Consider the following 18073-nt stretch of genomic DNA (forward strand, 5'->3'; position numbering starts at 1 on the left):
TTAATAAATTGCCTCTAAAATGTATATATAACGACTTATTTATAATCAGATGATGCTTAAAGAATAACTGCTTAATCTCGGTTTTAAAAGAAAATATTTTACGACTTAATGTAAACCTATTATCGCGCATGCGTAAAGCCCATAGAAACAAATTTATTTACAAGCAAATTGGACACTAAATTATTTACAGTAATTATTAGCTTTAACAGATAGCCGTGCATTTGCACGCTATTGGGAATAGCAAAGAGGTAGTTTCTTCAATAAATCAAAAGGTAAAAGAACAATAAATTACTAAACGATAAGTGATGTCAACAGACAACAACCAGAATTTGCGTCCTATAGCTGTATATAGGTCTTCTCATATCCTTACTCCAATCAAGGATTTGTATAGTACTATACAAATCCTTGCTCCAATCCTTTATAAATCTTTTCAGCATTTTTTTAAATTAAAGGGGATAGAAAATAGAATTATATGTCATGCATCAAAAATTAACATTTAAGACAAATTGTTGACAAATTATGACACAATTTGAACTATTGGAAAGTGCAGATGGCATGTCAAAACTCACACAAGTGAACGTCAATTCAACTATATTCTTATTCAAAATGTGTGTCACAGTGTGTCTTAGTGTGTCGTTCTTGCATATGAATTTGCGACAACTAAGCACTCGGGTTTCGTCTGGGCGCCATTCCTACAACTTTCAAATAACTAAAGCTGCTTACATATTCTTGTTTTAAAGGTTAGCATATAGGATCATAAATATATTAAAAAGGGTTAAAATAATATTTCAATATTATTTACAATTTATCATTGTCAATAACTTTCCTTAATTTGCTTTAAGCAAATTATACTGATTCAGTACGGCACATAGTCATCAATATTATGATGGAGTGCGGAAACTAAAAGAAGAGAGAAGAAGAAATCAACACTGCGACACAGTGTCGACACACATAAGTGTGTCATGTTTCCAACAACCCATATACTGGTAAAGCAGATTTCTATATATACTTTATATAAAGGAAGATACAGAATTCACTTTTGGGAATTATATAATACAAGGTGTATTAAAACAAATTGAAGATTTTATTGGAATTATTAGCTCTGAATAGGTTTTACGAAGTATTAAGGCCTTATAGGACAACACACTTTATAAAGCAGTAAGAATAGTAGTAACTCGACACACATACTTTTACCATATAAGAGAATATTGCTTTAGTAAGGGAATAAATTGCATATTATTATATTATTTGTTTATTGTCATAGTATTGTACATAAGAGATATATACTGTTACCAGAGCCATTCAATTGCTACCATAGATGTAAATAAGATACATGTACCATATAAATCTATTTACGGCCTATTAATAACTGTTTCTTGGTAATTAATCAATTTATTGTTAACTGATATAAAAGATCATAATATATTTCACTTCTAGTTAATAAATCTTTAACTTATTGAACATCACTTTATACATGCCATACGTGATTCCACATTATACTATCAACGGTACCTAGAGGCAATTATGTTCAGGATCATTCCGCTAAGGTTAAGTAATAGGAGTATGTTTAACCCATCCTCCCCTTATAAACCGCTTTAGGTCTGTCGATAGGTACACTAAGATTTTTGGATATAAAATTGTCGTTGAGGAGATTGTCGCTGATTACATCTCACAGGCAGCAGGTAGGACCCACTTCAATATGTTTGTCTAACTCAAATTACTGTAATCTTGATCATGATTGAATCTGCTTTTTGAAGAGAGAAAAAATCTTGCACAGTACATTGTATCAATCTTACTTTCTAACTATATATTAAAACCATAACTTTTTTAGCTCTCCTTGCCAAAAGGGTCGTGTGAGCTGCACTACAATTTAAATTTTTCATATCATGATTATAGGGTCAATTCATCTGTAAACCATAGTTAACTTGTATATCTTCTTCTCTGGAAACACTTGTGACAGATTTGCATGTACATATTTAGAAGTCAACCATACCACTTACATGTAAATGGCAGCATGCATTAAATTATCTAGAATTGCATCTTATGTCAGACAGACTTGAGATAACCTCAGGTTTAAGGTCAATTACAAATATATTCAATATTGCATTTAAGGGAGATTCAACACCATATAAATGCAATAGAAATTTTGATAGATTCATTGTCTTTTACACAGATATGAGTAGTCCAGAGCCCACAGAGGATTCCCAAGATGAGACAGAAGAGGAACCACAGAAATACACACAGCCATTGACTGCACTTCCTCCTAGAGTGGTACAACAAGAGGAAAGTCAGGTGGAGGTTTCAGCTAGTCCTGCATTCCAATGTCTTGACGAGGTTACAACCTTTAAATTAGAGTTTTACAATTTCATTACAATAACAAGAGAACAAAATCGCCCATGTATTTTTACTTGTTACAGAATACCAAAAAAAAACTATAAAAAACCTTAAAGACTAATATGACTTATCATGTTTGTGTTATACAAGGTGTATAAATTGGTGGTCCTTAGGTAAGTGTAGATTTGGTTAGTGTTCAGCATTTACAGTATAATTTCCTTATCATTAATCATTATAAAGCAGTACATTGTATTTTATATTCTTTAATATTTTTAGTTGTTTCAAGATGGTAAATTAACTGGAACAAGACTGGCACATCTGAAAGCAAAGTACACAGATTTACATGAAACACTGAAAAAGTGAGTACTTTTTTTTTTATTTTTTGAAGATATGTCAATGTTTTGAATAGGTTACTCCAAAAATAGAAAAATTGGCTTTTGTAAAGTCTGTGGAATTTTTTTATAATTATATAATTATTATCTACTTCAATTGTCTCCTAACTTGAGTTAAGGGCTGTTCCAGAATCAAACACATAGGGGTAGTTTATTTTAGACCCTGACCACTCAAAATTAAAAATTCTAAGAAAAATGTAACCACCCATATTTGATAATTTTAAGTGTCGCAAATCTACTCCACCAACTACATGAACATTTTAGAACAGCCCAAAGAAAGATGGAATGTATAGCAAGACCATTTTCCAAAAGGATAATTATTTTTTCTGACAGTTTTGTTTTTACAAGTTTGAAGAAAAAAAATATGATATTAACTTAATAATAAAAAAACATTTCCAACAAACCCTAAAGGACTTATATTTTATTTCTGACATATTTAATGTAATTTTCTGAATTGTCTTTATTGGAACTACAATATTTTTTTTATAAAATTTGATTAAGTATTACAATTGTTTATAATATGATTTTACTTTAACAGAACAAGAGATAATGAATCAAATTTACTGAAGCAGGCCAAAGAAGTACAAGTAGAACTTGAAAGGCAGAGGATAGAGCTGGAGAAGGCAGATAATTTACCAGATAAAACCTCTAATTCGGAAGTGGTCAATATCAGACGAGAAATCTTAAAAAGTGTAAATGCTAAAGATGAAATATTAGACAGAGAATATCAGTTAAATTACAAATTTGAAACGTAAGTTCATATATAAAAAAAGGAGTTGTTATGGTCCATGTGATTATTGCTTTTTGTTTTGTTTTGTGTATATCATAAAATTTGCAGAGGCTTGAGTTGTAAATTGTGTTGCTTAGAGGACAATTAACCAAAGAAGATATATATTTTTTGTAACATCTTAAATGTTTATGAATAATATGTTTAAACTGGGAGTTCTTCCAGAACTTTTCAACCTAGAGAAGTTTCCAAATCTGGAAAAGTCTAAACAGCATTTACAAACAATATTTCTTATCTCATTACAGTCTGACAGAAGAAAAGAAAATTCTGGAAAAAGAATTTGCAAGACTCCCAAAGCAAGGTGTAAGTAAACTTCTAACATCTACTATCTTTGATTTTGTTTTGTTTTGTGTGAAAACTTTCAAAAAGTGCATAGTTTGTGTCTCCATTTGTTTTATATTGGTAATTCAAAATGTGTCCTTAAATATGGGAGGATAACAGAACAGATTAACTGAAAATTAAACCTTTTGTTATTTTCACCTTTTAAACATGCCTTTAAGAAGGTTAAGCTGTATTCAGGCAAATATTGCTAATAGTACTCTCTGCAATATAAAAAACATGTAAAGAAAAACACCTTTTAAGCTATAGTTTTCCAAACATGAAGACCATACAAATCCAGTTATAAATGTCAGAACTATACCCTAATCCAGGTTATATACAAAAGAAATAAAAGATTATAAGATATAAAAGAAGAATATGGTATATGAATACACTTGAAAACGTGATGTGAACTAAAAACAAAACATGAGGCATTGTTGGCAGAGTGGTTTAAGAAGTCCAAAATCTGTATCACTTGACAATCAACACTTGAAGGTTGTGAGTTTGAATCCCACATGTGGCATGTGTACTCAAATCCCAATATTAATTTACAAGAATTGTCAGTTTTCCTACTAAAGGTCAGTGGTTCTCTCTGGGCACTCTGCTTGCCTCCACCAATAAAAACTGACAACCACATTATAGCACAATAGTGTTAAAAATGGCATTAAACTTCAACTAATCAACAAATCAACACAAAACACACAGAATGTTAATTTGTTTCCTATCTTTAGCAATTTTATTTATAACACATCTTCTGATCAACTTATTTCATAAATCTTTTTTCTTAGGAAACGGAGAAAAAGATCAAGGAACTTCAAGCAGCATGTGATGAAATTAAAAAAGAAATAATGCAAAGACAGATGGAAAATAAGTCTTTAAAAGAAGATTTAGAGGGGAACAATAGACAGATTGTAATAGATAAGAAGGATTTCGAAAAATTAGTAGATGAAATGGAAAAATTTAAGGTAGGTTATATATTAGATGTTTATCTGAGAAGTAAGAAATATACATAAAATTTATATTTTAATAATTTTTTACACCAGGAAGTATAGATTTTGACCCCTTCTCTGAATGTAACATTTAATCTGAATTTAGGATATCAAATATTTTCATGCATTTGACATTCAGTGTGGGTTTAAAATATTCAGTTAACACACTACAAGCAAATTCACTTGAATGCTTTTTTGTACCAATTAATGTTTGGTATTGTTGCAATAGTTTGTTATTTCTGCAATTGATAAGAAATAAATTCAGAATAGTTAGTATAGGTGTCAAAATATATAAGGATTTTGCTCTAACTTTATATACAGTTATATCCATATTGGAGGTCCAATGAATGGATGCAGAATTAACATTTTGGAAGTGCTCAATATATACTAACATAAATTAATGTTAATTCTTTGTAGGGAGATCTTGTTCAAGTGAACTCAGTTCCTAACCAGTTAATGAAAGAGAAAGACAAATTACAGAGACAATTCAAGTAAGGAAACAATGTTTTTATATGAGATAATTTTATATCAATTCATAATACTTAAGTAATTGGAAATTACATTAGGATTATCTCCCCTTACTCAGTAATTGGCATTCATACCGCTGTTCTTTTTAGCTCACCTGGCCCAATCTTCTCCTCTGAAACTACTGAGCCAAATTTAACCACAATCATCATTGGGGTATCTAGTTTAAAAAAGTGTCCAGTGACCCGGCCAACCAACAAAGATGGCCGCCATGGCTAAAAATAGAACATAGGGGTAAAAGGTAGATTTTGGTTTATAACTCTGAAACCAAAGCATTTAAAGCAAATCTGACATGGGGGTTAAATGGTTTATCAAGTCAAGATCTATCTACCCTGAAATTTTCAGATGAATCGCACAACCGGTTGTTGGGTTGCTGCCCCTGAATTGTTAATTTTAAGGAAATTTTGCTGTTTTCGGTTATTATCTTGAATATTATTATAGATAGAGATAAACTGTAATCAGAAATAATGTTCAGCAAAGTAAGATCTACAAATAAGTCAACATGACCAAAATGGTTAGTTGACCCCTTAAGGAGTTATTGCCCTTTATAGTCTTTTTTTTACCAATTTTTTGTAAATTTTTGTAATCTTATACAAAAATCTTCTCCTCTAAAACAACTGGGCCAAATTTAATCAGACTTAGCCACAATCATTATTAAGGTATGACATTTAAAAAATGTGTGTGGTGACCCAGCCAACCAACCAAGATGGCCACCATGGCTAAAAATAGAACATAGGGGTAAAATGTAGATTTTGGCTTATAACTCTGAAACCAAAGCATTTAGAGCAAATCTGACATGGGGTTAAAATGTTTATCGAGTCAATATCTATCTGCCCTGAAATTTTCAGATGAATTTGACAACTGGTTATTGGGTTGCTGCTCCCCAACTCTCTCTTTGGTATACCGTAAGTTCATTTATTTTTTGTGGGTAATAATTTTCATGGATTGAGGAAAAATTAAACACCTAGATTTTATATGCACTTGAATAAAAAGGATGTCTTTAAGAGGGTGTCCATTGAAAAACCAGGCAGTGGATGGCACATGACATATTTTGTTTTCCAATTTTTTTCATCTATTTCATATCACAAATTCATTCTTTCTCAAAGTTAAATTTTGTTTTTTTATTAACTGCAACAAATAAAGAGAAAAAAAATACATAGAAAGCACTGGAAATTCATTGAAAAGGGGAGATAACTCTTCATTTTGTACAAAATTTTGTTAGTAAACTTTAAAATCATTTTCTGAGCCATCCACTGTTGATTCAAAAATATCTTGACATATATATCCTTTGTATGATATAAACATTGCATTGGACCTAAAAATTTAGTGGGAAAAACATTATGTTGTGCCACCCATATCATAGGATTTGCCTGATACATGTATTTACTTGGACAGCCTCTTAATATGAAAATTTCCAACAAAATTATATTTTATACTTTTTCTGTTTAATTCTTGTTAAGTAACAATTTGTCTGGAATTAATTATGACCACTCCATTTTACTTTAGTGAAATAGACAAGAGACAGAAAACTCTAGACACAGAGCATGAAACATTGAAAGACTCTCTGAAATTTTTTGCCAAAAAGAAGGAAGATTTAACAGATGAAAAATTTGAATTAGAAACAGAAGTTGAAAAGGGGAAATCCCTTGTCGATCAGAAGAATACTGAGGTCAATATGATTTTGAAAGAGATTGAAGCTGCTAAAAATGAACAGGCTACACTGGAAGGGGACAAGTAAGTTTGATTACAGTAACAGAAAATAAAACTGGTCTTACTCTTAGACTAACAAAGTTTTGCCCATGAAAAGTGGAATAAAGCAACTAAACTGGAAAAAATTGTTCAACATTAGTTATTACTATATGGCTGATTCAGTTTACATAACTTTATGCTGATTAAAAAAAAACAATTGCTGGCATGTGAATTGAATTATCATGTTTATTTGAAATTCATTATGAGTCCCGTTTTTATGCCCCACCTATGACAGAAATTGGGCAGTATGTTTACCAATCTTTTTATCTGGTAAAGTTTTGGTTTAGTTTAAGTTCACCATTTGTACATGTAATACACTTTATTGCTTGTTAAACTTTGTAATTACAAATGAGATTCATATTGCTTTTTGAAAATCCTATTTCCATTGACAAATATGTAATAAAGTTTGTTATTTACTGCAGGGGCACAATTGAAATGGGATTAAGACATATAATGTTGGAAAAAAAGAACCAACATGAAGCCCATGCCAGAAGAACCAGAGAGAAAGACAGAGATCTCAAAACATTAAAGAAAGCAGAGTTACAAGTTAAAGTAGCAGAAGAAAACTTACTTCATACCAGATCTGTTAATGAGAAGACAAAATCACAGGTGCATAGAAAATTATTGATAACAATGCTTCTAGACTGAAGCGAAAAGTGAAATATGCTTACTATTTTCGAAAATTTCCACTGTATGAAAAAATTGATCTCTGGCACATACTTAAAGCAAGGGAAAAAAAACTCATACTTGAAATTTCTACAGAAAAAAGGAAAGTAATTATACTTTTAATTTGATTTTATATGAATATTTGGCTCATTTGAAATAAGTTGTAAATAAAATAGTTATGTGAATAGATTTAGGATTAAATTTATCAAACAATTTTTGATATCAGATTTTAGATTTGATGATGTATTAATAAGTACAGAAAGATATGTTGGGATTCATTTAAGTTTCATATAGTGTAGGACTGTATCTATGTGACATGTACAACAAATTATAATGACATCAATCTTGAAATTGAACAAATAACAATTCTTTTAATAGGTTGAATCTTTGCCGAAGGATGATGGGTCAATATCAAAGAAGAAAGCTGATTTAGCAAAAGAAGTTGAAATGGTCAAAGTTTCTCTTGCAAAACATGTAAGCATTAACGTTGGTAGTAGATCATCTTGATTTTGTAAATAAATGGTTTCCTGAATTTTTATACGACCGCAAACAAATTTATGAGTCGTATAATGGTATCATGTCGTTGTCGTCAGAAGACGCATTAAGTTTCCAGACAATAACTGTAGATTTAGTGAATGGATCTCTATAAATTTTTACCAGAAGGTTTAATACCACTAAAGGAAGGTTGGGATTGATTTTGGGGGTTTTGGTCTCAATATTTTAAGAATTACGGGCCAAAAAAGGGGCCCAAAATAAGCATTTTGTAGTTTTCAGACAATAACTTGTGTTTAAGTTGATGAATCTCTCTGAAATTATACCACAAGTTTCCATACCATTAAGGGATAGTTAGTAATGACTTTGGGGGGTTGTGGCTCAAAATGTTTTGGAATTAGGGGCAAAGAAAGGGGGGAAGCTAGGTTTTTCTGGTCAATGGACCATTAAGACAATTAAAAAGCAGTGTAAGGGAGGTAATTCAAAAACAGTTAACATACAATGTTTAGTATATTCGGATTTACTTCCCTTACACTACTTGTAAATTATATATAAAGAAATGTCAGGTTTTGGACTTATTGCAAAAAAAGGGGGGTGGAAGAAGTTTTCATTTTTTTTTGAAAATTTCTCTAATTCCAAATTTTTGAAAAGTTTGAAGAAGAAATCTTTAATTGCACAATATATCATAATAGATTTGTAACATCTTGACATTTGTTTTGTCTCATATTATGTGAAGAATTTGATCACAATCCAAATTCAGAGCTGTATCAAGCTTGAATGTTGTGTCCATAATTGCCCTAACTGTTCAGGGTTCGACCCCTGCGGTCGTATAAAGCTGTTCCCTGTGGAGCACCTGGTTAAGTAAAAAACATGTAATGAAATTTTATAAAACTTTTTTAAGTATGATTAAAATAATGTGTTGTATTGTATTTTATATTCTAAGAAATATAGATATAAAATAGAGGAATACAGGGATCTCCATGGCCTGTTTAACGATGGCGCCCCGCCATCGTAAATGTTTTGCGCCATCGTCAAATGACTTGGGCCATCGTTAAATTATCTTGCGCCATCGTTAAATTGTCTTCTGCCATCATTCAAAACTTCATCGTTTTTGCAGCCCAACGCCTTTTTTTTTTATCAATTATAATCAAATGCATGTAATTGCATAACCCTTACGCTTTTTATGTTATAATCCAATACAGTTCTAACGCCTGAGGGATATCCAGATTAAGATCGCTAATCACTTAATTGTACCTGAGCTTGTACAGGTAGATCAACAAATCACACAGGAGAATGCTATCTGAGGATAGACGATCCATTTGTCGAATTAATCAACTAAGTTTCAGCAAATGATTATGATAATTTAGATTAAATAAAAAAATTAATAATCCAGTTACAAAGAAAACATTTAAACAAGTCGAACACGTGCTTTATTTTGACTTGCGCAATCAGCATCCCCCTTTTTTAAGAAGTACAAAAAAGACGCAAAACAGTAAACATTATTTCATTGCAAATAACTTGAATACTGCTGTAACGATAATTTAGAATTACTTTAAAAGTTTAAAAGTAAAAACTTAAATTTATATTTCGTATATTACAATCAAATTGATACATCTGCGTTTCCGGTTTCTATTCAGACTCGAAAGATGCATGTTGCACAACATCAGTTTGACAGATAAAGTCATTAAAAACGTTTTCATTTGTCAATGTTTACTTTACAAATCTCTTTAAGTTTTTACATAACCCGTACGAATTGTTTTGTTGTTGCTGCAAATCAGCCATACCGGTAATGGGTTCTGAATTTGATAACTGTCCATGACAAATAAGCTCCACATCATATGATTTTTAACCCCCATAACAATTACCAAAAATACAAGAAATCTACATGGGGACCTTCATGACAGCTTTTGGTCATTCTCGACTAAAGGAGGACCATGAAGACTTGGCATTTGAATGGTTAAAAACGGCAATAAATGAAAATATTGATACTTCTAATTCTATAATGAAAATTCAAATAAATATAATTTAAATAAGCAATGAGTTAGCTTGTTCACCATTCCTTGTATAGAGGGATAAAATACTTCCGATCGCGCTACACTGTACAGCGTAGACACGGTTTGTAATGTGAAAGTTCCTCCATCGTTTAATTTTCATCCATGGAGATCCCTGGGAATATTGATTCTAACTTACAAAAAATTAATATGATGTTAAATGAAAAAGGAGTTGAAAATTTGTTAAAGTTATGTTTTTTTATGAAACATGTTTGTTTTAAAGACTGTTTTTTGTAATCATAAACTTACATTACTTTTTTATAGAACAAAGTAACAACAGATAAACACATAGCATTAGAAACTAGTGCAGCACAGGAGCAGGCGTTGTTGTATGAACAGAGTGATCTGAGGATTGAAGTTGTTGAACTTAACCGTTTAGCAGCTATCAAGGTAAGACTGTACCTATAACTATGATTGGTTCATAGTGAGTAGCTTAATCTAAGACAAAGTATTCAGTTATAAATATATACAATTGTTAAGGGTTTTCTTATGGTTTTAAACTATTTCTCACGTGAAGAAGTAACTCTGGTATCACATTGAACGACATGTGATATGAATATTAAGTTAAATGAACATTTGTGATAATTAGATTGGCTTATCCTGCAATATGATACAGAATTAACTATACATTAGGTCAATGATGACTTTAATGGTCACAATGGACTACCTTTTCTTTTTGGCAACAGAGAAATGGGATTTTTTTCATTGATGTACAAAACACTTACATTTTTCACCTGAAAACCTTCTTTTTGTGATTTTTTTTATTAGGCTGATGAAAGAGAACAGAAAGCAAGAGATTTTATGAGAGCAGAAATAAGATTCCACAAAGCAGAAGAAGATCTACAAACAAAAGATTTACAAATAGCTGATCATAGAAAGAAAGAAAAAGAAATGGAAACTAAGTGAGTTCTACTTCTGACTTTTTGTTTTGTTTTATGTATTGCATTAGATGAATTTGAAATTAGTTGATAGCTAGTTTAAAACATAATAAAAGTAAATAAAACATGACAAAGAGGCAAAAACATAAAAGAAACAAAATATCATAAGTCATTTATTTGTATTTTTCAGGTTGAAAGAATTTGCAAAATTATATGATGTGATAAAAAATGAAAGAAATAAATGTGTGAATTTGATACAAACAAGTACACAGAAAGCTGCAGAAATGAAAGAGAAAATCAAAATGCTACAGAATGAGATAGAGATCTTACGTCACACAGTCAACGATAAGGATAAGTAAGTTACTTCTGTCTTATTTCAATATTAGATGTTTAGTCTCGGCTATTAGTAAATTGTTTTCACATGATATTGCTTAGACACAAAAATAATTTGTTTCTTGTCTGGTTTTGACTATACTTTTTTACCCCTTTTCGGAATTACAGCTCTTCATCTTTTTATTAAGCTTTGGATTTTCAAATATTTTGGCATCAAGCATCACTCAAGAGACATTTATTGTCGAAATGTGCATCTGCTGCAGAAACATTGGTACTGTTAATGTTACTTCTAACTATTTAAGAAATTGATTTTATTGCAATAAATTAATACTCATTTTTATTGTTATAGGATCCTACAAAACCAAAGGCTAAAGCACATGACCAATATTGTCAAGAGAGACAGTCTGTTAAATGAGTTATCTAAACAGAAGGCTGTATACATGGAAATGAAGGCACAACAAGATCAACAGAAAATGGACATGTCTAAACTAAATATGATGATCAACCAGGGAGAGGAAGAAAGTACCAGACTCAGAGACATGTATTCTAAGGAACTGAAAAAGAGAAATGATAGGTAAACTTATTACACATTGCCTTTTTTTATTTGATGAAGCATTATAAACATAAAATGGTATAATTTTATTTAATTTAGGGTAGAGCTATTCGATGAATGTATATATGCATATGAGGGTTATGCTCTACATGATGTTTTTTTCTCAGAGTAATAGGGTGGAAGTAAAGATGATTCTGTTTTGAATAAAAAGAAAAAATATTGACAGTGGGGAATACAAAAAGTTTTGTCCAGAACCCCTCCCTTATTTTTAATTGAATAGCGTGTCCAATACATTCAAATGAGCACAATATAAAGCCGTAGTTTGTTTAGTTACTTTAAGGTTATATTAAGGGTAAGGTTTGGTTATTCTAAGAACCAATATTTGGAAAAGATAATGACCTTGTATAAAGTAACTCCTTCATTTTTATATGATAAGGGTTAATAACAGCTTCAGAAAGCTGAAATGTTTGTTAGATTTGATTTTAGATGCCTTTGTTCCGTTTGTGTGTGTAAGATAAGATAAATAATGCATCTCTTTTTTTTTAGAGGGTTAAAGTTGATTCAGATAGAGGAAGAAGTGGCAACATTCTATGAAAAAGTCAATATTGAAGGTAACCCCATTTGAATGATCATTCTTCAAGTTCATACATAAAATATTTCAGAATTGCCAATGCTACAACTATCCACCAAAGATCAATTGACACAGATGTTCCCAGCTGTAGATCACTGTACAGCCTTCAACAATTAGAAAAAATCATAATGCAAAGTAAACTATTAAAGGTCATGACATGACAATTTTTTTAATGTAAAAAAAATCTGCATTTTCTCATCACTTAGCGTGCGGTGTCTGTCGTCGCCCATCGTCGTCGTTTACTTTTACAAAAATCTTCTCCTCTGAAACTATTGGGCCAAATTTAATCAAACTTGGCCACAATCATGACATCATTGGGGTATCTAGTTTAAAAAATGTGTCCGGTCACCCGGCCAACCATCCAAGATGGCCATCATGGCTAAAAATAGAACATAGGGGTAAAATGTAGATTTTAGCTTATAACTCTGAAACCAAAGCATTTAAAGCAAATCTGAAATGGGGGTAAAATTGTTTATCAAGTCAAGATCTATCTGCCCTGAAATTTTCAGATGAATCGGACAACTGGTTATTGGGTTGCTGCCCCTGAATTGGTAATTTTAAGGAAATTTTGCTGATTTTGGTTATTATCTTGAATATTATTATAAATAGAGATAAACTGTAAACAGCAATAATGGGTTGCTCCCCCCATTGGTAATTTTTAAAGAAATTTTGCCATTTTTGCTTATTACCCTGAAAACTATTATAGATAGAGGTAAACTGTAATCAGCAATATAATGTTCAGCAAAATAAGATCTACAAAGAAGTCAACATGACCAACATGGTCAGTTGACCCCTTAAGGAGTTATTGCCCTTTATAGTCAATTTTCAACAATTTTCATTAATTTGGTAAATTTTTTTACAAAATATTGTCCTCTGTAACTAAAGGGCCAAGTTTATTATAGATATAGAAAATTGTAAGTAGCAAAAATGTTCAGTTAAGTAAGATCTACAAACGCATCACCATCACCAAAAAACAATTTTGTCATGAATCCATGTGTGTCCTTTGTTTAATATGCACATAGACCAAGGTGAGCGACACAGGCTCTTAAGAGCCTCTAGTTAATGGTTAAAATTAATTTAAATAAATATTTTGATTACTTACAAAGCTATCTTCATTGTGTACTGTGATTTGATGTTTTAGTGAATTGTAAAGTTTTGTAAGTCTTGTGCTTTAATAAGATTACAAAATGTCATCGAACTTTGTTGTCTGTATATTCTTTAAATAATGAACAATTAAAGTACAACACACTAATCTTACAAATTCACATTTATATTCCTTCTTAATCTACTTTATGATGTACTATATCTTATAACTTTACAGATCAGTTAATAAGGAATGGTAATGTTGAACTACAAACAAGGGAAGAAGAGATCAGATTCTTAAATATGCAAATGAGTGAGGATAAAAGGTCAATAGAATTACTTAGGAAAATGGTACCACAGAAACGGGCATTAGAACAAGAAAGAGAAATATTACAAATGCAGGTAAATGAAAAAAGACTCAAAACAGGTGATCAATGTTAACTGTTCATTTATTAATATTGATACCATTTCAATACAAACTTATTTATGGCAGTTTTTATAATTTATTGTTGAAAGCAAAAATGTTGTAGGCCTAAAGTAAAGAGTTATTCAAAAACATAACTAGCAAAATCTGATTATGATACACCAATGTCTTGTATAACTGATTTTGTTTGATAGATTAAGAATATGATTTTCAGATTAAAATTGCTAAAATGCTAAAATTATCATACCTCCTCCTTAGAATGATAGTTCAAAAGACTTAAACAGTGTAGTACCATTGAAAGTACATTTTAAAGTATTTTAAATTTTTTTCTAGAGGTTCAGGTTGGGTTTTTTTTAATAAAAGAAAGAAAACAGTTTAATAAAGGAAAAACTGTATTCATTCATGAAAAAATATTTAGAATATTTCTACACACAAAAAAATAATATCTACCGGTAGTATAAACAATAAATTACCTGAATCATACAGAAAGTTACAAGACTGATGTGATGTTTTATAAATCTATGTACGGCCTGTTCATAAATTGTGTATGTTTTTTTTTATCAGTTGGAGCAGTGTCAAGAAAGAATGGTAGAATTATTTAAAGAATTAGAAGATCCGAAGAATGTAGACAGAGTGCGATACTTAGAGGGCAAAGATCCAACACCTACAGAACTCCATGAGAAAATTGAAGGGGTAACTCATTTTATATATGTCTGCAATTGTTTTAATTTCTGTTCAACCGCTGCAGTATGCTTTTTGTTTTTGTTCCATTTCTCAGAAGTCGCAGATGAATGCATACATTTTTAAGCTTTTATATGGTACACCATAAAATAAGGGTACTCATCACCTGTATTTATGCAAAAAGGTACTGGTTACAATTTTGCGTTTAGCTCTTGTCATATACCAATGTAAAAAAAATCAATGCTTAAGTTTTCTCTTTTAGATCTTTTAAGTTATTGAACCAATGACTCCCAGCACTAAGGGTTAGCATGCTACTTAATCATTGCGGCTGGTTATTGAAAAAAATAATGCTGTACCACTTAAGGTGGTACCCAACACTTTAGCTAAAATTAATTTGGGTCGTTTAATTTTCTTAAAATTTTGACAAAGTATTTACTTTGACCCTTTTACAAAAATATAAAAATTTCAAAAAATTTGAACCAACCGTTTTATCAGAAAAATTACACTGGTTATATAGCAGTTTGACAAACACTTATTTTGATCATCGAGAAGCTTAATATTCCCTTAACAACACAACGTAATTAAAACGTTTAGCTGATTTTACAGAGTTATCTCCCTGTAGTGTTAGGTACCACCTTAATTCTCATTTAATTGTTATCTTAAATATGCATTATATTAGACTTAAGAGGGAAATGTGATAGTGTGAGTGGGGTATGGTATCCTATGGAAACATGTTCTTTTTTTAAGTTTTGCCAATGCATTATTTGATAGTTAGAATAAACCAGTATTAAACTCTTTATATGTTTAAACATCAGCTATACTCTGTAATGCATATTATTCTATCAACTTTGAATAGATGTTGTAAGAAAAGTTTGTGGTTTTTTTTTTCCAGCTGGAAATGAGATTAGCAGAAAAGGAAGAACACTTATTAGAAAAAGATTTAATATTTGAACAAGTAACAAGATTAGCTGAAAGAGTAAAGAAGAAAGCAGAATCTGGCAAAGAAGATACATTAGAACTTGCCAAGAAGGTATCTTATTTCAACTAATATATATAGCTACTTTTAAGTTAAAGTAAAATGCAATTGCTATATTGAAAGAAACTAACTGAATGTTGGAAAGTGAAGAAAATACACTTTAAATTACAAAACAAAATTCAAATCTTTTGAATTGTATTTTCAATATAAAAATTATTCCTTTTAACAGGTGAATGATTTACAAGCAAAAATAAAAGAAACAACAAGAAAAATGATGGCAATGGTGTCAGAACTATCAATGAATCAAGCTAATGCTTTAAAACTTCAACAAAATTTAAAAGAAAAAGAGGCTGAATTAGAACAATGTTATATTAGAATGGAGAAAGGAGAACCACCTAATGATGATTATGAGAGAGCATGGCTTCGGATGTTACGTGATGGAGAAATACGACAGAGAGATAAAGAAGAAATCAGATTGGTATGTACATTATAATATATTTTATTTTTTTCAAAAAGACTTTGCTTTTATAAAAGGGTTACTATTTTTAATGAATTTAAAAGTCAACTGATGTGTGGATGACAAATGTTGAATAGAATTATAAATTATGGTAATATATGAGAGTTGGCAAACCTCACTTCCATTTCATCTCACCATAAAAACGATTATATTCTGTTCTGCAGGCATTATTTTGAAAAACAACTGCTACCAATTAAGTTACCATAATTAGCATTGCTTGAAAGGTTATGAGGAAGGATTTTAGTCAATATCTATAAGTAAAAAATAATATGAGATACATGTCAATATTACAAGAAACTTTCTACTCCTGTTCACTAAAAAATGTATTTGATTAAAAAAGAAGCACAAGTTACTGTATACTTGAAAAAATGGCACCTTTATTTAAGATTGAATGCTTCTTTTTGTAACTTCATTGGGATGTAAAAGCGTGGACTGAAGTACATTTTGTATGGCGCACAGTCAACGCTTTTACAACCCTATGAAGTTACAAAAAGAAGCAATCATTACTTATAATTACATTTTTTAGCTAGGATCATGCAAACACAATTTTTATCAAGTATTTATTTAATTTACCTGTGCACTTTATTGTGGGACCTCGTGTCATCGGGCTGATGTCATCATGAATGATAAATTTTATTGTGTAATGCAGTTGATTAAGGAATAACGTGAGATGTGCAGTCAGCCAATCAGAATAAGGTATTATAATGAAACATACATCTAATGTAATTATAATTGTATATAATTAATATTTTTTTATCATTTTTCATAATTTTCCTTTCAAATTAAATTTACAGCAAGAAGATGAAGAGGAACAATATAAAATTGCTGGAGGAGTTACAACAACAGCAGAACCTCGTCCTAATGCCTATATACCTGATGATGATAGTGAATTACCTATTCCTCGACCATATGGCAAACATGCTCCATTTAAACCTTCAGAGCCTGGCTCTACAATGAGACATGTTAGAAAACCTATTCCCAAACCTATTGAAATTTAGTGCATTTTTATACTTGTTGATATTTATTAAGTCTGTGATACATATATTTTCTTTTTCTGTGATGCAATCCTTAACCTGAATTAAGTATCTCCATTTGTCTAATGTAAAGTTATTGACAATCAATGGAGTATAAATGGGGAATTTTTTTATTAAGAAAGTTGTTATCTATAAAGTGTAAACAAAAATTGAAGCAAAAGTAAATCTTTTCATTGAAATGTTTATGATTATGAACTATTTGATAAGAAAGTAATGTGTAAAACCTATAAAAGATTTGTCGCACTCTTATGTTTACACTTACCTGTTTATATTTTACATCTGTTATGTCATTTCTGTTCACAGCCTTGCTAGAATAAGATGCAGTTTTATATTTTTGTCAGTAACAAACATTTTGTATTTCCTATATGATATACTAAAGTGCCTGATGCTTTATGTCATTCCTATATATACTTCTTTTTATGTGCCTCAACATAGAACATATTTAAAAATCAATTTGTAAGTATAAATGGTTTTAAAATATCTTCTAAAAATGTATAAAATCCGACTATTTTCACAACCATCTGCAATCTGTGGCCTTATATTTTGAGAGAAAAATATTTTTAATAAACAATTTTATAATACTTTTTCCTACTGATAAGTATGTGAAATGTACAATACAGAATTATTTATTTGAAGTCATCTCATGTATAACCAAATACA

General features: G+C 30.5%; 1 protein-coding gene across 1 annotated transcript; it reads left to right on the forward strand.

Annotated features, from left to right (window-relative positions):
* The first annotated feature begins 136 nt into the window (after positions 1 to 136).
* Positions 137 to 17523, forward strand: LOC143045294 (coiled-coil domain-containing protein 146-like). The gene is made up of 20 exons (XM_076217703.1): positions 137 to 272; positions 2174 to 2334; positions 2611 to 2693; positions 3265 to 3477; positions 3759 to 3816; positions 4620 to 4796; positions 5238 to 5311; positions 6852 to 7079; positions 7517 to 7703; positions 8139 to 8234; positions 10568 to 10693; positions 11072 to 11205; positions 11372 to 11536; positions 11864 to 12088; positions 12614 to 12678; positions 14020 to 14183; positions 14770 to 14898; positions 15779 to 15916; positions 16092 to 16340; positions 17174 to 17523. Exons 2-20 carry the CDS (start codon positions 2176 to 2178, stop codon positions 17375 to 17377), a joined length of 2874 nt encoding a protein of 957 aa, XP_076073818.1. The 5' UTR covers positions 137 to 272; positions 2174 to 2175; the 3' UTR covers positions 17378 to 17523.
* Positions 17524 to 18073: the final 550 nt, after the last annotated feature.

This window comes from Mytilus galloprovincialis, chromosome 1, assembly GCF_965363235.1.
Source record: "Mytilus galloprovincialis chromosome 1, xbMytGall1.hap1.1, whole genome shotgun sequence".
Taxonomy (NCBI): Eukaryota; Metazoa; Mollusca; class Bivalvia; order Mytilida; family Mytilidae; genus Mytilus; species Mytilus galloprovincialis.